This window comes from Heloderma suspectum, chromosome 4, assembly GCF_057233095.1.
Source record: "Heloderma suspectum isolate Gila_16-S chromosome 4, 16-S_ref, whole genome shotgun sequence".
NCBI classification, from domain to species: domain Eukaryota; kingdom Metazoa; phylum Chordata; class Lepidosauria; order Squamata; family Helodermatidae; genus Heloderma; species Heloderma suspectum.
Genome location: NC_139461.1, coordinates 78,528,732 through 78,550,882, shown reverse-complemented (window position 1 = coordinate 78,550,882; position 22,151 = coordinate 78,528,732). Strand labels below are relative to the sequence as shown.

At 42.5% G+C, this 22,151-nt stretch overlaps 1 protein-coding gene across 1 annotated transcript in view; it reads left to right on the top strand.

Moving 5' to 3' along the window:
• Positions 1 to 22,151, top strand: part of LOC146347041 (laminin subunit alpha-3-like) — a 133,389-nt gene that overhangs the window by 80,501 nt on the left and 30,737 nt on the right. Inside the window, exons 27-42 of the mRNA XM_084851463.1 lie at positions 624 to 674; positions 1,054 to 1,205; positions 3,617 to 3,727; positions 5,697 to 5,808; positions 7,642 to 7,809; positions 9,668 to 9,864; positions 10,845 to 10,961; positions 11,273 to 11,427; positions 12,811 to 12,952; positions 13,892 to 13,991; positions 16,100 to 16,216; positions 16,496 to 16,675; positions 17,626 to 17,768; positions 18,796 to 18,975; positions 20,825 to 20,976; positions 21,109 to 21,271. Coding sequence (XP_084707589.1) covers positions 624 to 674; positions 1,054 to 1,205; positions 3,617 to 3,727; positions 5,697 to 5,808; positions 7,642 to 7,809; positions 9,668 to 9,864; positions 10,845 to 10,961; positions 11,273 to 11,427; positions 12,811 to 12,952; positions 13,892 to 13,991; positions 16,100 to 16,216; positions 16,496 to 16,675; positions 17,626 to 17,768; positions 18,796 to 18,975; positions 20,825 to 20,976; positions 21,109 to 21,271 — 2,240 coding nt within the window. The remainder of the gene's footprint in view (positions 1 to 623; positions 675 to 1,053; positions 1,206 to 3,616; positions 3,728 to 5,696; positions 5,809 to 7,641; positions 7,810 to 9,667; positions 9,865 to 10,844; positions 10,962 to 11,272; positions 11,428 to 12,810; positions 12,953 to 13,891; positions 13,992 to 16,099; positions 16,217 to 16,495; positions 16,676 to 17,625; positions 17,769 to 18,795; positions 18,976 to 20,824; positions 20,977 to 21,108; positions 21,272 to 22,151) is intronic.

Genomic DNA, 22,151 nt, shown 5'->3' with positions numbered 1-22,151 from the left:
CCAAAGACAAGTCTTGGTCCAGCTTTTTTCACTGCAGTATTTGGGGCCTGTTTGCATGATTATTGTGGGATTAAAAGCCTTGAATTCACTTGTAACTGCTGAATTGTTTACACGTTCAAGAGCTAAATCAGGGTTGAAGTAGGTTAAATGGCAAACTCAGGGGCTCTTGACTTATCTCCTTTTCATCCCTGCAGAAGTGATTATGTAAACAATAGGAGGGAATTTCTCCCTCTTTCCTCCACACCATGTTGAAATCTGCTCTGGAGATCTAGCAATCTGCTCCTAGCATCTCTGGAGTAGATTTTGAGGGCATGAGGGTTGCTGGGGAGGGGCAGATTGCGCCTTAGAAGTTCAGACAGAACTGCTTCTGTCAGTGGAGTGACAATGTTGGATCCAACCCAATGAATCTGAACAGGGTAAATGTGATCTTTGATGCAAGGCTGCTATTGATTCTGGACAGCCTGAGGCCCATTTTTGACTATATCTAGCAAGGTACTGGGAGTTCTGTTCAGTTTTCATTGAGTGTATGGGACCTCCATTACATCATAATATCAACTTTCTGATAACTATTACCTGTGTTATATCATGTAATTCTAATTTGCCTCCCCCACCTTAATTTCCAGAATGCATAAGCCAAGAACCAAAAGATATAGATCCTCATGAAGACTGTGATTGTGAGTAGTTTGCTTGGGTAGTCTGGATGCTTGCTTATAGGGTTTCCTTAAAGAGTCATAATTGTTTTTACATGGGAGACTAGAAAGGTCAACAATATTTGCTTTTACTGTGAACCTATTCAAAAACTGAATTAGCTAAGTAGCTAAAAGAAAGTGTGTGTCGGGAGGGAAGCTACTCTGTCAAAAGACTAGACAGTAAGAGACATACAATGAAGGGCCTTCGAAACTCAGGGCTTGAGCTTCTCATGCCTTTGTTGTAGATGACAGTTTGTGGAAAGGCATTCTTTTGGTGTCACGTTACTGTTTTAGTGGGGCAGTTCTCTGCACAGAGTAAAAACTAACACTTTACACTGCTTGGCGTGTGCTCTTTTCCATTCAGCTTGTGATAGCTGTGTAATTACTTTGCTGAAGGATTTGAGTACAATGGGGGCAGAGCTCCATGTGATTAAGTTTCAGATGCAAAACGTCAATGCCAGCACCCACACGCTGGGGCAGATGAAGCATCTGGAAGACTGTGTGAAACAACTGAAGGTAACTTAAAAATCTGACATTTCCAGGGGGTGGGGGAGAAGCAGCATAAAGAAATAGCTTTCAGGTTAACTGTACCATGAGGGGTCCTTTACAAGCAGGTGCAGCTGTGTGAAGGCCACTTTTCTGTGAGATCATCCCATGTGGTTGGGGGCAGGGGTGCTGTCTGAATAATTAACTCATGTGGGTGGGGCTGGTTCCTGTGTTAATTCCGGAGGAAAGCCCCTTGCAACTACTCTAGATTAGACTACTGCAATGTGTTATTTGTGGGGCTGCCTTTGAAAACTTCCTAGAAACCAAAACCAGACCTGAAACTGGCAAAATACATCTGGTCGCTCCTTTACCAGCTACATTGTCTGTAGGTCTATTTCCAAGCACAGTTCAAAGTGCTGCTGTTTCTATTTAAAGACCACATGGCTTGGGACCTGAATATATGAAATGTATCTCTCACATGACCCTACCTTTCTTGAGGTTACCTTTAGAATATTTCTCTGGATGCTCCCACCCTCTGAGGATAGGCAAGGAGTGACAAGAGATAGGGACTTTTTGATTATGGCACCTCACTTTTGGAAAGTTCTTGTGACACTTATTTTTATGTCCTTTTAGTGCAGAGCAGTGGAGGCTGGTAGCTCCAAGGTCAGTGGGGCAGTGAATCTGCTCCGGGTTTCAGTCAGAACTCCTTTGGATTTACCACCCCACTGACATCAGAGCCACCAGCCTCCACTGGTGCAGAGGTGAGGAACCTCTTTCAGCCTGAGAGCCAAATTCAGTTTTGGAGAAGCTCTCGGGAAAAGGGGGTGGGGCCAGATATGGCCCCTGAGCCTGTGGTGACCCACACCTGTTTCAGTGCTAGGCTAAAAACATTGTTTTTCTGGGCCTTTCTGGATCTGAAACTGGTTTTATTCTGTTGGCACTATGCGCTTATTATTTCTGTTCTTCTCTTTGCTGGTTTCAATATGTTGTAACTTGTTCTATTGTTTTAGCACAATTGTTCAATATCATTTGTGAGCTGCCCTGACAGTAGACATACTGAAGGGTGGCATATAATTTCTTGAAATAAATACATCATCAAACTGGGTCATCTCACAGAAAAGGACAGCCTGTGACTACATATAAAGGGCACATGCTCTTGTCCATAATCCTGCACAGAATTAGACACGTTGAAGCTGTCCACCAGTAAAGGTGTCCAGTCCCCTAGCCTCAGCTGCTAGACCTGGTTTTGACAGAATTCATTTCTAAGATAGGTCTGCACGGTAACAGACTTTGTGCGGTGAGGGACCTACTACTCCTTCACTACTGAAAATACTCATAAGGCTTAAAATATTCATAAGCTGCATGAAAGCTTCTTATGATCATAGTTCATCACTTTAATTTTATTGTTGTTGTTCAGTCGTTCAATCGTGTCCGACTCTTCGTGACCCCATGGACCATAGCACGCCAGGCCTTCCTGTCCTCCGCTCTCTCCCGGAGTGTGCTCAAGTCCATATTCATTGCATCAGTGATGCTATCTAGCCATCTCAGCCTCTGCCATCCCCTTCTCCTTTTGCCTTCAGTCATCACTTTAATACAAACCTGTACATTTGGGAAGTTGTATCCTAAGTAAGATATATTAGGTGGGGTTTTGTATGCCCTCCTCATATAGACTATGAACCTGCCCAGGTATTAAGGTTTGCAGGGATTAAGGGATTAAGGTTTCCCTTTTGAAGGCACACATGAAAGGGCTTTCTTCTATGTTGCCCCCAAACTATGGAATGTGCTCCCTCAAGAGCTACGATTGGCCCCCCAATCTCTTGGCCTTTAGAAAGGGTGTAAAGACACATCTTTTTCAATTTAGCTCTGTGAAAGGTATAGTTGTAATGTTTTTACTGTTTTCAATGTTCTTGCTTTTATTGTTTTAAGGTTTTGTTGTTTTAAATTATTGTATACCATCTCACCTTTTTGGCAGATAAGGTGGCATATCATTATTACGAATAAAATAAAAGAGTAGACTGTGGTTTTGCATGTCCTATCCTCTCCCGCCCAGCAATCATGCCTGAATCGATCCCCTGATTCTTTTCAGTCTTCCACGTAGACTGTCACCAGTGTGGGTTATGCACCTGCCATATGCTTTACAGGGGTTGGATGCATCAAACATTTGAATCTGTTCTGATTAGCACCAAACCTGTAAATGCGTTTTATAGGAAGTTAACAGCTTGCTCCTATATGTGTTTACTCAGAAGTGTGTTTAACTGAGTTCGGTGATGATTACTTTCTGTGTGTGTAGAATTGCAGCTTAGGTCTTTCAACAGAATTTTTTCCTATATAGATGACCTAGTGTCTAAGTAAAATATGGTTTTAGTCCCAATTCTACACCAAATGTAAATTCAGTTTTGGGCTTTGTCATATATCCTTTTTCTGTTTTGCCTTATTTTCAGCTTTTGTTGAACCGCTATCGTTCCACTATTGCAACTCAGGGCCCAAAGGTGGATGCACTGGAGACAGGTTTCATTGACCTTAACCAAAATGTTAATACTCTAAAAGAAAAGGTAGGGTATTTTTAAATCTTATATATTCTGCTGGAAGTGTAAGAACGTTTTGATGAATGCTGACATTTATTTTATTTTATTTATTTTTACTTATTAAATTTATTAATCGCCCATCTGGCTGGTCACCCAGCCACTCTGGGCGATGTACAACACACCATAAAACAATTTAAAACAATAAAATTCTACCATAATTTTTTTTTTAAATACCCTAACCCACCCCAAATGCCTGCCTGAACAACCACATTTTTAATGCACGACGGAAGCTCATTAAAGAGGGGGCATGACGGAGTTCCCTAGGGAGGGAGTTCCACAGAGTGGGGGCCACCACAGAAAAGGCCCTCTCCCTTGTCCCCACCAGTCTAGCTGTCCTGGCTGATGGGACAGAGAGAAGGCCATCCGAGGCTGATCTTGTTAAGCGGCCTGTCTGGTGTTGCTGGAGGCACTCCTTAAGATAGGCTGGGCCGGAACCATATAGGGTTTTAAAGGTCAAAACCAACACCTTGAATTTGGCCCGGAAAACAACTGGTAACCACTGCAACTACTTCAGCACTGGAGTGATGTGATCTCGCCGGCGGCTGCCTTTAATCAGGCGAGCCGCCGCGTTCTGTACCAGCTGCAGCTTCCGAACCGTCTTCAAGGGTAACCCCACATAGAGCGCATTACAGTAGTCTAAACGAGAGGAGACCAGGGCATGTACTACCGATGGGAGCAGATGGTCGGGAAGGAAGGGGCGCAGCCGCCATATCAGATGGAGTTGATACAGCGCTGTCCAGCTCACAGCTGACACCTGAGCCTCCATGGACAGCTGGGAGTCCAAAATGACCCCCAGGCTGCGGACCTGGTCTTTCAAGGGTAGCCGTACCCCATTCAACACCAGGTCAACATCCCCCAGCCTCCTCTTGTCTCCCACCAAAAGTACCTCGGTCTTGTCAGGGTTCAGCTTCAGCTTATTCCTCCCCATCCAGCCATTCACCGTCTCCAGACATTTGGATAGGGATTCTACGGCCAACCTTGGTGAAGATTTGAATGAGAGGTAGAGCTGCGTGTCATCCGCATATTGATGACACTGCACCCCAAACCTCCTGATGATAGCCCCCAGCCGCTTCACATAGATGTTAAATAGCATCGGGGAGAGGATGGAACCCTGTGGCACACCACAAGTAAGTGGCCACGGGTCCGAAACCTCCTCTCCCAGTGCTACCCTCTGGTACCTGCCGGAGAGGAAGGACCGGAACCACTGCAAAACAGTGTCTCCAATGCCCAACCCCTCCAGGCGGTCCAGGAGGATACCGTGGTCAACGGTATCAAAAGCCGCTGAGAGGTCGAGGAGAACAAGGAAGGAGCATTCACCCCTATCCAGAGCCCTCCTCATATCATCCACCAAGGCGACCAAGGCCGTTTCTGTCCCATGCCCAGGCCTGAAGCCCGATTGAAATGGGTCTAAATAATCAGTTTCTTCCAAGTGTGCCTTCAACTGCACCACCACCACCCGCTCAATCAATTTACTAGTCATTTTAAGAAGCCCAGAGGAAAACATCCATAAGTATCAAAGACAACTATGCATGTTTAGACAGAAAAAGGTTCTACAACTTCCAGCATTCCACATGCTGGCTGGGGAATGCTGGGAGTTGTAGGACTTTTTTCTGCCTAAACATACATAGGATTGTACCCTAAGTGCCTTTGGTAGATTTCTAAATGTCAACCTAATTTCAATCCTAAAGGGCTATTACCATGCCACAGGTTTAAATGTTTAATGACAAGTACATGACCCAAACATTTATCTGACATTTCCTTTCTAGGATCTTAAGAATGACCGGTAAATGTCATATTCACCAAGTTTCTGAGATCTATCATAACATAATAGCAAATTATGTTAGCTATATTCAAGAAACATTTGATAATAGCAATTTTTTAACCAAATATTGATTAGCTGTATCTCATTTTTTAAAGCCATCTTTCTTCTTCTTAGGCTGAAAATAATTACAGGAAAGCAGAGACACTGTTCAATAATTTTAGTAAGACTAACCAAAAGGGAAAAGACTTGATTTCAAAAATAGAAGGTCTTGTCACCAATATTAAGGGTAAGAGTAACTTCTGTTCTTCTACTTCTTTCTACTTGATCAAATCCTGTTTTAAATTATCCTGTTTCAGGTCATTTAATAGTGAAATTTTATATACTGTACACTTCTCTGATTATGGAATTCCTTATAAAAGGTGAGGCTCAGAGCAGTGGCATTAGATATGATTATTGATGAGAAATTCTTTCTAATGGTAATTGCCTACATTAAAAGCTGTCAATTATTATGCTTGCCACAGGAATGTTACTGAAAATGGCACCTTTGTGGCAATTTTTCCACTCCCCAACTGTGTAATGTTTACAAGTTCTATTTTATTTATTTATGACAATGTCATCTGGGCAGTTTACAAAAGCTATAAATTAATAAAATGCAAACTTAGTCAAAATAACATCAGAATATAAATTCAAAATGGTATGAATACAATCAACATAAAACCATCAGAAACTAGCATAAAATCAATCTAAATGCCAACATAGGGAAAAGTAATTAGTCCAAATAGCTAAAATGCACTAAAAGCTAAAAAGCTTGGGAAAATAAAAAAGTCTTCACCTGGTGCCAAAAAGATCACAAAGGAGATGCCAGGCAAGCCCCTCTGTGGAGGGCATTCCACAACTGGGGTGCCACCACTGAAAAGGCCCTCTCCTTGGTAATCACCCACCTCACATCATTTGACAGCAGTACCTGGCGAAGGGCCTCTAATGAATTGTTTAAGGACCAGGCAGGTACATATAGAAGGTGATCCTTCAAGCAACCTGGCTCCAAGCCATAGGGGTTTTAAAGGTTAATACCAGAACTTTGAACTGAGCCTGGAAATGGACTGGAAGTCAGTGCAGATTACAAAATACTGGTGGGATGTGATATCTACTAGTCACCATTAATAACTGTTCTACTTTGGATAAGCCAGTCACGTCGATTGTCCACTTAGGGTGCATAACTGCCTGGGGAATGCTGGGAGTTGTAGGACTTTTTATGTCTAAATATGCATAGGATTGTTCCCTTAAAGCTGTAAATAGCAACACCCTGCCAGCAGCCGCCAAAAATTTGGGGTGGAAATGGCTGTGCAGGAAGAGATTCTAAGGCTGCACTACTATACACACTTACCTGGGAGTGAGACTTATTGAACTAAATGGGGGCTTAGTTCTGAATATATATATCTAGGATTGCACTGTAAGTATTTCAGCTCTGAGAGTGGAAGACTCACTGTGGGAATGTGGAATTGGCAGCATCTCCTTGACAAGCACTACATATGCAAAAGCTCTAAGTCCTTACTTACTAAGTGAGAAGCACTCTGTATGTTTTTTAAAGCATCTCTTTAAAACCATTGATGTGGAATAAACTCAGGTTTCATTAGGATTCCATGGTGGATTATTTGTACATTCTCGAATTTGTATTGAATGGGAAGTGGAACCTTTTAGGTTTAAAACAGGGATGGGAACACGCAGCCTGTGGCCTGGTGTGACTCTCTGAGCCTGATGCCACTTTAATTCACAGGAGTGGCAAAATCATCTCCAATTTGCCATCAGTTTCTGACAAACTGCTACGGAACACTACAATAGCCAAATAATGAAAACTAGCTGCTGCCTTTTGTAGCCTTTTGTAGTGGTTTGACGCCAGAAATTAATGGCAAATCAGCGTGGTTTTTTGCTGCTGCTGCCACTAAATTCTGTGAAGAACCGGTGGCAGCAGCAGGAGTGTGGCCCATAGGGAGGTCTTAGTTGGGAGGGATGGCCCCTGGACTTCCCAAACTCGCCCACTCCTGGTTTAAAAGAACACCACACAGCTCTGAGACAATGTGTCCATAAAAGACTTTCAAATGTTGTTTTTTTCCTGTCGTAGTTCTCCTGGAACAGGTAACCAGTACTTCTGGAGGAGGAACTTCTTTTCCTTCAGGAAATGCTGCCAAAGAGCTGGCTCAAGCTCAGCAAATGATGAACGAGATGAGAAACCGCAATTTCGGCCAACAGCTCATCGAAGCAGAAAGGGAGAAAGAAGAAGCCCAACGCTGTAAGAGCTAGACTGCCCAAAGATTCCGGCATGGAAATGGTTCTGTGTAGATTTACTAGGATGGGGCAGGTGGGGGAGAACTGTTGCCTCATTTGGAGATTCCCAGTGGGGTTGTAAACAGTGTGGTGCTGGAGGTGGAGATTGATAGGAAAGGTAGCAGTGGGGTCTGATAACATATCCGGTATTCTGTAGCCACTGAGAAAAAGAAAAGAATAGGATGGGGGGTTGCAGGTGTGGAGAACAGAAATAAAGATAGTAGGATAGAAAAAGCCAGGACATGAAGAAAGGTCATGGGTTCTGAGACTCAGCGGGCCTGGGAAGAACCTAACCAAATCCTCTGGTTGAATGTGAGATCTGTATTCCAGAGTTCTTACTGCAACTGTGTCTTTTTTGCCTAGTGTTTTAATGTTTCCATTTCAAGAAGTCAAAGTGAGAACTTGAAAACCCTTCAGAATTAGTAAGCAGTGAGATGGAATTTCCTCTTTTGCCCCATCACCTGTCCACTTTGCCTGGGATTTGTGTATACTTATCATTAGCTGCTGCTCAGTTTAGTAACAACAATATGGAAAGGGCACATAATACTTTCTAATGGAGGTATTGTATAAGAATTAACAACAGTATTCTACTACAATGTCGGTATTCAATAAAGATCTAGTAATAAATTGTAGCAGTGGTGAAGCCGTAACATGGGTTCTGAGCTGAATTATTTAATTACCGGGCTATGCATCAGTCTGAAATACTTGTTTATTTACCAAGCCTTTTGCTGATGGGATAAATTCAGAAGCATACAGCAACTATGAATAGTAAAGTGTAGCGGGATATTTGTGAGGTTATCTGTTCACTGATTGGAGTTTTACACTTCCATTTACCTTTTGATCCAGATCTGGGTGGAATGGCACTTTAAAACAAGTAATTGGTAGATCACTGCTAGAAATAACTGCCTCTTTAGATATCCCAGACTAGCTTCTAGTTGCATACCAAAACAAAAATTGTTTACAAGGGGTAATTCTGTCTTAGGAACAGGGATCCCTATGGGAATTTATGCCCCCATTTTCTTCTGCTTTAGACCACCCAACCTCTCTAAAAATGTTACAGTTCTCTGTAGTCTGAAATTAACTTAAAACCCATAAGTTGAGCTTTTGCAATCCAACAACTGATATAAAATGTTTAGGGAGCAATCCTAACTAGATAGGCAGCTGCCTCCGAGCTCGGAGGCGACTGCCTATCCAAAGTAGGGCAGGAGAAGCACGGAGGGGATCAGTCCCTCCGCATTTCTCCTGCTCTGCTTTTTCAGCTAGAGAGTCGATTGCGGCTGTCTCGCCGCAGGAGCACAAAGCAGGGAAGGAGGCTGCTGCACGACACGTTGGATGCGTCGTACATGCAACTACGCTGTCCCCACTCTGGATCGCCCCCAGCCAAGCCCCTTTTCAGCCGCTCCGTGCTCCTCTTGTGAGCACGGAGGATGGGGCTGTTCCGCGCTGCCTCGGAGGCAGTGCGGAATTGGAGGGAGGTCAGTTCACCAAGGTCGGTTCCCTGAAAGCACCATATCCTATGGCTGTCTAGCCGCTGTCTAGCAGCCATAAGACGGCTCTCTCCAAAATCTAAGGATAAAGAATCGTATTTATACGATGGATGGACAGAATTTTGGCATAATTAAGCAAGCAATCCAAATCAAAGACAAACAATATCCAGTTTTCTAAACTTACCATTCCAACCACAGATGATCTATCCAATTAAAATTCACTAATTGACGAAAGATTAACTGGAGTAGGACTGTTGACCAGAAAGCACTATGATGCTTATGCTCAAAAAAGGTCAGATTTGTTCTTAGTTTGCCTTACTCACTCTAATTCTCTAGTGCTGGAGCGTGTAAGGAATGAACTACAAAAGCACCAAGCAAAAAACCAAAGAATTGTTAAAACTGTAAGAGATTCATTAAACGACTATGAATCTAAACTCAATGACCTTCGTGAATCTTTGAGAGAAGCAAAGGAACAAACCAAGCTGGTTGAGAGTTTAAATGGAGAGAATAAAGTTCTCTTGGAAGATATTAAGGTAATACCGCTTTTAAAATGTTTTGTTTTCCCTTGGCGTAATGGATAAAGAATAGCTGAAATTCCAAGTCTTTTAGAAATAGATTGGCAAAAGCTAATGGAACAGTGCTAATGCAACAGCAACTCTTGTTTTGCCTTATCCTCTATTTCAAAAGGCCAAGGTAATCAGACACTGCTTTTCTTCTGCTATTTTATTTTTTAGAAGCTTGACATGAGAGAGTCCTTTCTCTGGAAGAGCCAGATAAACTGTAATTTAATCATTTGGCCTGCCCAGACCCATTCCCTTTGTCCTGACAGTACCTGGGATGACCCTGTCATACATGGACATGTTAAAAATGGTTCCATCCATTTCTGCTTTATTTTTATGCTGAACACCTAAACTGGAAACAATTAGTTACCTCAGTTAAATAAATAATTCTCCAGTGGTTCTGAGGTATGTCAGTCTTCAGTTCTAGGACAGCACCTTCTCTTGGTTGCCAGGCAGGGTGGTCTTGAGGAATAATGCCAAGGTGAAGGTCTTGTCCTACAATCCCAGACTAGCTCTTCCTGGTTTGCAGGAAGCAGGGTCCAGAGCACAGATAACAGCTCTGGTGGCAGCAGAAGAGTTTGAAAAGACTTAATTTTGTCTCTCCTCCTTAGTTTGGGAGTGGGTTTGCAGGGGGACACTTCTGTGCCAACAGCCTAGCAGAGAATACCCTTCTCCTCTTTCTTAAATATCCCTCTTCCCTTGATCTACATCTTGACTTCTAATACCCTTGGCTGATTTAGGACCAGCCTGCCACAGGATAAATGCAATCCTGTCATTAAACACGTTGCACCGTTCCCCAAATGAAACTTGCAGTAGGAGCCAACCTTTGGCTGGATTGTGTCTCTTGTTACTGTGTAGAAGAGTATACTAATTATGGCTCTGCCCAACATGAGAGCTCTACTTTGTGCTGTTAAAAAATAAATAAATCAGTAAGCCCTTTATTTCTTTGTTAGAAACGAACCAAAGAGATGACTAAACAACAGAACAACATCTTGAATATTCTAACTTCTGCTGAAGCAACATGGTCTCAAGCAAACAGCATATTTGGCTTGCTGCAAAGGAGTAAAGAGGTACTGAAGAAGTAACACTATAATTCTGTGAAGAGAGAAGGATCAACTGTGTCATTGTAATGGAAATAAAAATACATGCCAAATAATGATTTGATTTTGTAGGCAGTAACAGCTGCTTACAAATACAAGTGATATGAAAAATATTTTTCTCTATTTAATCGTCTCTGCTTAATCTTCTGTGCTCTGCTCAGGCATCTGGATTTGCACAGAAAGCTAAAGCCACACAAACAATAGAATGCCATCGATTTCTTGCAGTTTTATAACATGGCTGGGTGACAGCACATAAAATGGCATTTCTATTCAAACTCCAGGAATATGAAAATTTAATTGCCCAACTGGATGGAGCAAGGAAGGATCTCAATGAAAAAGTTAAGAATCATTCTTTATCAGCCAGCAAGGAACCTCTAGTGGTGAGAGCAGAAGAGCATGCCAAAAACTTACAAGACTTGGCAAGAAAACTGGATGAGTATGTTTTCATTTCTGCAAATGAATAGCTTGAGAGTACTATGTATCTTGCTGAAGTTGCATGCTGTTTCTCCTGTGTTAAAGGTAAACTGCAAAGGCAAAAGAAAGGATAAGCCCGTTTTATAAAAGCCAATTTAAGGATGGGGTGGAGGGAAGGATACTATACTGCAGAGGTTGGCAATTTGTAGCCCTCCAGATGTTTTGGCCTACAGCTCCCATGATCCCTCGCCATTGGCTATGATGGCTAGGGCTGATGGGAGTTGTAGGCCAAAACAACTGGAGGGCCACAAGTTGCCCATTCCTGCTATATTGGATCAGTGTTCCAAATCTTAATGCTTCTCCTGCAAGCCCAGAGAGGCAGGCAGGGAGGCTTAGCATTAGCAGCCAGCATAATGACGCAAATGCCAGGGCTCACTGTGGCTAACACTGGCCTCTCTTTGTGTTTTTTTCAAACCACTCTTTTCCCTTTTTGAAAACATTTTTTTAGGGTCTGGCGCTCTAAAGAAAAGTGCCAGGTGAGGCAGCTACTGCCATCTTAATTTCCTCAAAATACCCGCGTTAGGGCCCAGAACCATTTTGGAGAAATTAAGAGGGCAGCAGCTGCAGCTGCTTCTCCTGGTGATTATCTTCAGAGTGCCAGGCTGCCCACTGCTGCCCATCCCTCTTGCTTTAGCCACCCACCCTTCCACCCTTCCGGGCAGTCTCCCTTCAGATGGCACCTGAAATGTGCCTCAGCCAGTGCCAAGAATTTGTCCATTATCCCCATCACACTATTTAACTTTCTCTTCCCCCTGGAAAACTGCCACAGCTCCTTTCCCATGTGATTTGGAAATGGATGCCATTTTCTCAGCTGCGGAGAACTGTAAAGTGAGCAGCACTAGGCTTTTTGTTGAAAGAAGCTGCCAGATCTTTAGAAGGCAACAGGGGCCCAAATTTTGGACTGCAAATGGGACAGTCTATACATGTTGGGCATGAGCCAGCCAAAGTTAAGCATGCTTATGTCTCACTGATTGCAGTAGGTAAGTTAAGCAAATGCTTAGCCTTCTCCAAATGGAATCCATGAAATGTATACAGGGTTTAACTTTGGCTGGACCATGCCCTTGGTTATTTTGCAAACACACACACACACATGCACACACGTGAGTGTTTGAGTTTTAAAATTCTGCTGTTTTCCTGCAAGGGCTTCCTGGGGATTGGCCACTTTGATCCACTGCCACATAAGGAGTGCCTCATAACATGAATTCTCAATGTTAAAAAAGGAATGCATTGGTAGGGTGCTCATTCTTGATGGTAATTTATAAGCAAAACCCAAAAGGACAGCCAAAAATATGTTAACTATACACTCTCTGAATTGCTAGATTTTCTGCTTTTTTCTCCCCCACAGGATCAAGAAAAATGCCAGTAAAGATGAGCTGGTGACCTGCGCTGTGGAAGCCGCTACTGCATATGAGAACATTATTAATGCCATCAAAGCAGCAGAGGCAGCAGCTAACAGAGCAGCAAATGCTGCAGATTCAGCTTTATCAGTAAGAGTATTCTAAAAACATGTCATAATGGTCACGTAATAGATTTTTACCACTGGGATTTTATTGTGGGGGCTACAGTTGAGCTTGCACAAGCCAAGGGCAATCTTTAGGACAGAGTTGCAGAACCTCAAGCCTGGGGGCCACATCTGGCCCTCTGGGGGTCCTAATCTGGTCCTTCAGGGTTCCCCAGAAGGTCTCAGCCGCTTTCCACCAACCACCGATTGTTGAGTAGCTTCCTAGCTTTTGTAAAGATGCTCCCCATTCTAAAAGCCTGAAATGCCTCTCTTAAGACTTAGTTGCTGGCAGTAAGAGCTTCAAGATAAAATTTGCTGGTATTTTTGGCCCTGCCCATCCCTGGAACGTGGCCGCCAAGAGCTTCTCCAGGCCCTTGAGCTGAAGGAGGTTCTGCACCCCTGCATTAGGAAGAAGGTTGCAAGGTCCAACCTCAAAGTGTTGGCCTGTTAATTTAAGCCAACAAGAGGGTTTTTTTAAAACTTCCCTCCATCTGTTTTTTAAACAAAATCCCATTAGCCCTGCAAGGAGGCAGGGTTTTTTTTTTTTTAAGTCTCAATTGGAGTCAATGGAGGCTTTTTTTTTCTCCCTGCCCCCCTGCTTCCCCACAAAACCGGACCCACACGCGCTTACAGGAGAGTACAAAAAACTAGCATGCATAGCTCCACGATGCATGCTTTCCCAAAAGCTTAGCTTGGCCCTCAGAGGCACCCTTGTTCCTTAATTCTAAGAGTGTATCTCCCCCCCACACACACACTATTTTTCACCTGGCTCGTTAGTGGACCATTGGGGTTGTAGTAAAAAGGAAAGTAGATCCCACAAGCCTGAAGTCTGCCCACCCCTGGCTTGGATTATGAATTTTAAATTCTTTTGCTATATTCTGCCTACCGTATATAAACACCTTACATGTCAATGCTTCATTTTCAGACAACGGAGAGAAAAGATCTTGCTGGAAGGGCCAAGAGACTGAAGACCAGCAGTGGTGATCTGTTAAATCAAGCACAGACGGCACAAAAGACATTACAGGGTATCTTAAAAAACCAAACAAGTCATGTGAAGGTTGAGAAAAGTTTTGCAAGGTTTTAATACTGCCGTTCGAGACTTTTCCTCATTAGGAGCTGATTCACACAATCTTTACCACCACCCCAGTTTCATTCTGGAAACATTTAGTCTGAAACAGGCAGTTTTCACATGAACCAATAACAAAGTTACTACATCAGATTTTTTTTAAAAAATATGATTGAATCTAAAGGGGCTTTTCTTTGAAATATTCAGATATAGGGTGACTGTCAGAGAAATGGATCTCCCTACATGACACTTGAGGTGGTTAAATCTCTGTGCTTTACCACTTTAGAAATCATCACATGAATCAACTAAGAGCCTTTCAAATCAGGGGCAGGCATATGCTGGTGGCCCATGGCACAAATCTAACCTGTGCAACCATTTTTATCTGGCCTGCAGCAGCTCTTAACAAATTTTAATCAAAGTGTAGGAAAAAAAGTTTTGCATACAGTTTGACTTATAAGAAAAATAAACATATACAAAAAGTGTCAAGAATTAGAGGGATCAGAGTTGTGTAGCCAAATATACTCCCAGCCCCCCAGAATACATGGAGATTAGAGGGCTCCTGAGAATATCAAAGTGGGCCTTTCATGATTTAAACCAGAGGTGGGAGACTTTATTTCTATCAGGTGCTAATCAGGGCTAATCTGTCAGGGCCAAATGCCAGTGGTGGTCTGGGCCAGAGACAAAGTGGGATGGAGAGTACCATGGGTGGGCCTGACTCTACAGCATCCCCGTCTGACTTGGAATTGGTGTCACAGGCTATAGCTCCCCCTGGACTGGGGCAAGGTCTCACAGCTGCTGGCCATTACAGGGTGTGAAAGTTTGAGGCCTACAGAGGCAAGGTAAAAAGGTCAGGCCTACAGGCCTGACTTTTTTGTTGGGAGGGGTATCCTTGAGAGGCGTAGTTTCATTTCCCTGGTTAAGTTTCATTTTCCCAAGTTAGATTTCATTTCCTCAGGTTTGAAACAGTACTTTTGGGTTGGGGGAAGGTGGGGATAAAAAGGGAGAGAGAGCCAGTAAGACCAGAGTCAGAGAGACCAGAGCATAAGAGAGAGGAGGAAGAAGCAGCGTGGAGAAGTCTAAGTGCATCTAGGGTAGAGGAACTTGCATTTTTGCAACTTTTATTTTCCCTTAATGCCTTTTGTGTCACTCAGCTTTATTGAGAAAATACCTTTAGTTGTGATTTGCTTGTTTTAATTTACCAGCAAACTATTGAGTTAAACCCCAGGTGCCTGTGTGTTGCCCCAGCCGTGGGCTTCGACCGCTGGCCTTGCAATCGGGTCACACTGGACTACCGATTGCTTTGCACCCGGACCCCACAGCTCCAACTGTGGACAGTCCGGGAGTCGGTTTAACACGCCGACCCCACGATCCTCCTTCTCTTTGAATCTGAACATAGCAGTATTCTTGGCACCCTGCTCGCTACGCCAAATGTATTGCCCTGGCTGTGGGCTTCGAAGTCTAAATTAAGAGGTCGAAGCCCACAGCTGGGGCAATACAGTCTGGAGTCTCAATCACCCCATGTCTACAACCTAAACCCCATGTTAGTGGGAAGGGGAATTTTAAAATAAGAAAGGTGGGACTCTTAAGGAAGCAAGAGATCCTTAAGGAGTTGCTCAGGGGGTCTAGGTCATAAGGGGAACCTGGATGTGGGGCAAAATTTATTTTATTTATTTAAAATCTATCTAGGCCATCTTTCAGGGCAATATGTAACAAGATTCAAAATATCCTTGTCCCTACTTAGTCCTCAGCTAGGCAGACTAGTTTTGAGCTTTTCTGGAAGCTTAATTCTTGCCAACGTCTTATTCTCTGGTTGCAGAACATTGGATTTGTAATGCAAAATTCCAGGTTTCCTGAGGATACCCAATGCTCATTGAAATCCAAAATCAAATGTAAATGTAGCCAAATTCATATAATGGAATTACATTACAGCTGAATTTGGCTGTGATGGAGACACAATTTGTCATCCTGGTGAAAGAAAGCCTTGAGAGCAGAGTAGAGAAGCTTCACCAGAAATGAGTACAATCCATAATTACCAGGATGATTCACAGTAGATTAATTATTTTACAGAAATCAGTCCAACTCTTGATGTTATAAAGAGCAGACTTCAGGATGCTGAGCGCAAGAAAAATGTGATACAGGGAGATCTTACATCGTTCCAAAATGGGCTTCGAGGGATAAACAGAGGTATGTAATTTGATGTGGAATTCTACTGTTGTATATTTTATTGCATTTATTATTATGCCTAGTGAATTAAAAAATAGCCCTACTCAGGTCTCCACCTTCAGGAGGAGGGGGAAAAATGAGGAACGAGAATGTGTGATTATACCAAATTCACTTGCTCACTTAGAATAATGTAGATCCTAAGCCATACATTACAGCGGAAAAGTTACTCTTTTGATCCCACTTTAAAAGAAAAGAATGAAAAATGTTATGAATCATTATACATCTTTGTCTTCCTGCTAGATGACATAGACAACATGATCACAAGTGCAAAGAACATGGTCAGAAATGCCAACGGTATTACTGCTAATGTACTCGATGAGCTGAACCCAATTAAAGCAGATGTTGAAAACATAAGGGGTTCCTATGGAACCACACAGAGTGCTAACTTCAACAGGGCTTTGAAAGATGCAAACAATACAGGTAGGCAGTTTGTTTGCTCCATGGACCTCTTCCATTATTAATATTAGCATTTTCTTCTGATGATGCCTTTTACATAAGGGAGAATTAAGCAGTATTGCTGTTGTTGAAAGTTCATACTGTGCCCATTGTTTACAGGGGCAGCCCTATAGCGAATTCCTCCCTCCGTTCATGTCAAGCTCATTGTCATGTGTATTTCTCTGCCCCTCCCAGTGGTAGTCGGTGTAAGTTGAACTTGACATTATAGAGCCAGACCTTGACATGCCACTTCCTGTGTCAACCCCATGTTCTTTATAAGATGTAGTTCCACATTCCACTCCAGCTGTTCTCTGTAACACCTATACTTAGGAGAGTTATCATGATAATTACGCATACAGCTCAATCTTAGGCAAATTTACTCAGAAGTAATCTTCATTGTATCCAATGGGGCTCAAGAACATAGGAAGCTGCCTTATACTGAGCCAGACCATCGGTCCATCTAGTTCAATATTGTTTACAGTGACTACTCTCAAGTATGTCTGTTTAGGCTTGTGGCCTTAGCTGTATCTTGTCTTGCTTGGTCCCAGCAAACAAAGTAGGAACAGGCCTTTGGCAAGCTTTAGTCAATGATTGCTTCCTCTCTCTGTTCCTCACTAGTAGCTAAACTGTTACTAATAACTAAATGTTATGCATATCATTATTATTATTATTAATAATAGTATATTATTATTATAATAATAGAGGAGAAAAGCACTAAGTTGAATACAAAATAAAGAACTCTGTTCTCTGTGTTATCATGTATCAAAGTAAAACTATTTATTTCAGGGATAAAGTCTCAGTTTCAGCCCAAGTAAGAATAGAGTGTGCACCAATGCATTCCAACAATTAAATGTGCAGAAAATGTGACATATTTTTTACATTTTGATCAACAATGCTACCACATTTCTCCTCCCTTTTAAAAATCCTACCAACAGTTAAGAACTTAACAAACATCCTCCCAGATCTGTTTAACAAGATTACAAGCATCAACCAACAACTTATGCCAATAGGCAACATAACTGAGAATATAAATCGCATCAGAGAGCTCATCCAACAAGCTAGAGATGCTGCAAACAAGGTATGTGGCAAAATCTTTCATTGGGCTTCTCCACATGGGGCTTTTATCCTGCTATTGAGGTTGGTTACTCATGGAAGTTTGCAGGTCCTTTACATGATGTCATCAACCTCCAATGCCTCTCCTGTGCTTTCTGGCCATTTCTGCAGCTTTATTTGAAACGGAGATAATGAGGTAATAAAACAATGAATTTGTCAACGTAAAGAGGGAGTTGCACTATAACAGCAGCATTATCTAGTGGCTGTATAATGAAACATATAGAACTTGCACCCCACCCCAAGAGGAAGTGTGTGTGAAGGAGCTGATTTTAATCCCGCAAAGAATCCAGAAGCAGAAGCCCTGGTAAAGTTGTGGGATAAAAAGCCCATTGTGAAGAAGCTCGTTGCTTTTTCTTTCCTCTTTTTCATCTGTCATCACATATTCACCCAAGTATGTTGCTCTATACCTTCACGAAAGTATTATTGCTATCCAGGTGTATTTAGCGAAACCTTTCCATAAAAAATAATGTATACCCAGGGCCTGCCTGGATAGCAGTTTTCTCTAGGGCAAGTTTAATGATGAAAAACTAAACTGGACATCTGAGGAAAGCTGCTGCAAAAAATAGGCATCAATTAAAATGGGAGGTTTTGTGCAATACACATTTCTTTGCACTGTACTGTCCACATAGATCCTGCTAATCTGTAGTCTACTGTTTTGGATCAACCCAGATAATCTTGGGGAGAAGTGGCTTTTGGACAGGCTGAAAATATCACAAAGAGACCTCTTTTATCATGTCCAAATAGTACACAGGGAAGCTTGACTTTAACAGGGTTACTTCAGTTCCCAGAGAAATGCTCATGTGAATCCATGCTTAAAGAGCAGGCATGATTTTTCAACCTACAAGACGGCCACAGAGAAAGAGGGTACTGGGCTTACCATCTAAGGTTGCTCACTATATTCAAGAAAGAACCAATTCTTGTATTGTTGCGTTGCTGTTTTGATGTCTATCCTGGGTTTGCAATTGATTATATTCCCTTTTTATTCTAAATAGGTTGTTATTCCCATGAGGTTCAATGGCAGTTCTGGGGTTGAGGTTCAGCCTCCTGCCATCCTTGATGATCTGAAGGGCTATACCTCCCTTTCTTTATTTCTTCAAAGGCCTCTCTCAAGGTTGGACAGCCCACGGCGTCAGACGTCCAACATGTTTGTCATGTACCTGGGTAACAAAGATGTAGGTATTCCTTTGCTGATCTTGTTACTTGTATTATTTCTTACTAGCAATCGGACCCAAGTTCACACAGCCTGGAATAGCCCTCAGTTTGATACAGCAAAGCCTTCAAGCAAACTTACACATCTGTCAGAGTTGGACGCATTGTGGCTGCCCTGTCTGAGTGAAGCCATGCCTGCTAGCACCCCCAGCTATGGCTCCTGCCATGGTGCATCCCTATAGCTCCCTGAGGGTGGTGTCTTTCCCTGAGGGGAGCTGCCCCACAGCAGGGGAGAGGGGGTATAACTCTCCCTCAGCCTACTGATCTCCCTGGGCTTTAAACTGTATGGACTGCAAAGCCATGTGCTGATAAGGAAAGTCTGCCCCTAGTGCCTAAAGATGTTACTGCAGGCTTCAACCACATGGACAAATCTTAATTAATTAAAATTAATCAGTTCCTTTATTTTTTAAAATTATTTACAAGACTTCTATACTGCTCCACATCCAAGGATGTGGCTTTCCTGTTGCTTAATTTTATTTATTGACTGTTAGTTCTGGTATTCCACACTGCTGCTTTTAACTTGCTCGTGTATTTTAAGGATTAGTTCTTGTTTTTTATATTTTATAAGCTGCTTGAAGCAACTCCTGTTTTTGGAGAAGTGGGGTAAAATTGTCTTAAATAAATAAATCACAGAATCATAGAATAGTAGGGTTGGAAGGGGCCTATAAGACCATCGAGTCCAAACCCCTGCTCAGTGCAGGAATCCAAGTCAGAGCATCCCTGACAGATGGCTGTCCAGCCTCGTCTTCAATGGCTCCAGTGTGGGAGAGTCCGCCACCTCCCTGGGTAATTGGTTCCATTGTCGTATTGCTCTAACAGTCAGGAAGTTTTTCCTGATGTTCATCCGGAATCTGGTTTCCTGTAACTTGAGCCCATGATTCCGTGTCCTGCACTCTGGGATGATTGAGAAGAGATCCTGGCCTTCCTCTCTGTGACAACCTTTCACTGATCTCCCCTCAGTCTTCTCAAGGCTAAACATGCCCAGTTCTTTCAGTCTCTCCTCATAGGGCTTTGTTTCCAGTCCCCTTGATCATCTTTGTTGCCCTTCTCTGAACCCTCTCCAGTTTGACTGCATCCATCTTAGTGTGGTGCCCAAAACTGGACACAGTACTCCAGATGAGACCTATCCAGTTCTGGATAGAGGGGAACTAGTACTTCACGTGATTTGGAAGCTATACTTCTGTTAATGCATCCCAAAATAGGATTTGCCTTTTTTGCACCCACATCAGATGTCCAGCCATCTCCTGTCCTGGCTTCTGTGAGCTAGTAGCGCTCTCCACCACCGATCTCCCAGCACCACTTACAATTGCTCTGTCTAACATTAGCTGAAATGGGGATGGCCATTTCTTTAAACACACATCTTTAAACACGCTTATGCATTCCTTATTGACTGCTACTTTAATTTTGGGTGGCAAATGTGAACTGACATGAAATGACATTTGTTGATACCAACTTCTGGAAATGAAGGCATGGCTATGCTATAGGTGTAAAATGCTTTAGCTATCTGAACTACTGCCCAAGGAATCACGGAATCTAGATATGTGTGGGGGCTAGGACATTCTAACAGAATATTATCAGAAGGTTCAGAACTCTAATTCCAACCATTCCTTGAAGGAGTCGTATCTACTCAAATGGCCTAAAACTGATTTAGGCTTCTAAGGTAAAAAGAAACCTTAGAAACCATTCCCTGTGTGCCATGGGCTGATCTTGATTGCCTCCCTATCAACTGCTATTTTTAGAAAAAGGAATAATAGGAAAAATGTAAAATGTCAAGCAACTCTCTTAATTATTACCTTAAACATTCATGTTTAGAGTTCCAAGGACTACATAGGCATGGCTGTTCAGGAAGGCCAGCTTATTTGCGCCTATAGCCTAGGAGGTAATGAAGCGGTAATAGAAGTGCCTGAACCGGTGTACGAGAGTGAGCACAAGGAAGCAACTTTGGATTATGTGAAGTTTGAGAGGTAGGGAACTCTATAATAAAGTGTTTCCCAATTTTCTTGAACTTGATCTCATATTGTGACAATCTCATATTCTGAGATCTTTCACTTCTGTTTGTGGTTTCCCCCTTTTCTTTTCTTTTCTTTTCTTTTTAGAATTTACCAGTATGCAAAGCTGAATTACATTAAAGGTGCAACCTCCTCTTCACCATCAAGCCTAGGACCTTATGAGTACAGCAGTGGGAATAGTAACACTCTCCTCAGCCTGGATCCTGAAAATGTGGTTTTCTATGTTGGAGGATACCCACCAGACTTTAGAGTAATGTGTTTCTAACTTATAAAAATATTATCATGAGATCTTTCTTTGTGTAAACCAATGGGTGATACTTCTGATACTTCTGTCATTTTATAGTTGCTTCACAGGAAGTAACTCAGCAATAATATCTTGTAGCTGAAGTCATGATGGGATATTCGTTGGACTTTTTAAAGCATCCATATCCTGTGCCAAGAGTTGTCCAATTTTTGTACTAAGAAGCAGAATTTTGTAATCTGAACAAAATTATTTTACATGATTTGTTCTGCTTCTGCTGGCTACAAAGAGAATCAGGAGATATATAGAACTATCAAAACTTCTTCCAAGACTTGTGGTAGTTCTGCTAAAAGAACTCTCAGATTTCTGAGATATTATTAGTTATTATTGCTGTTATAGCTGTTATTATTGTTGTTGTTGTTAGGCAGTATACTGTTGTGCCTGTGCACTGACAGGACCAACCATTAGCACAACGGGTAGTTAGTGCTTCTTAAAACAACTGGAAACAAGCATTTTGGCTCATTTCTGGAACAGAGCAGGTCAGCGGATTTTGCAGAACTTCTGCTATTTCTGGGATTACTTTAGGGAGCACTAAGTCTCTGTTGTGCAAGCAGTCAGTCTGCTGGCACAAAAAAAATTGTGGGAGCACAGAGGCCCTGTTGGATACTGCCTGTTATTATTAGTAGTTGTTTTTTATCATCATCATCATCATCCATTTTTATCCCTTTCTCTGGGATGCTAAGGGCTGCAAAGGTGATTCTCTCCCCCCACTCCAATTTTATCTTTGCAGCAATATTGTGAGGTCACCTAAGGAGCTTCATAGCTGAGTGGGGATTTGAACCAGGGTCTCTCTAGTCTGATGCTCTTAACCAGAGGTAGACAACGTGTT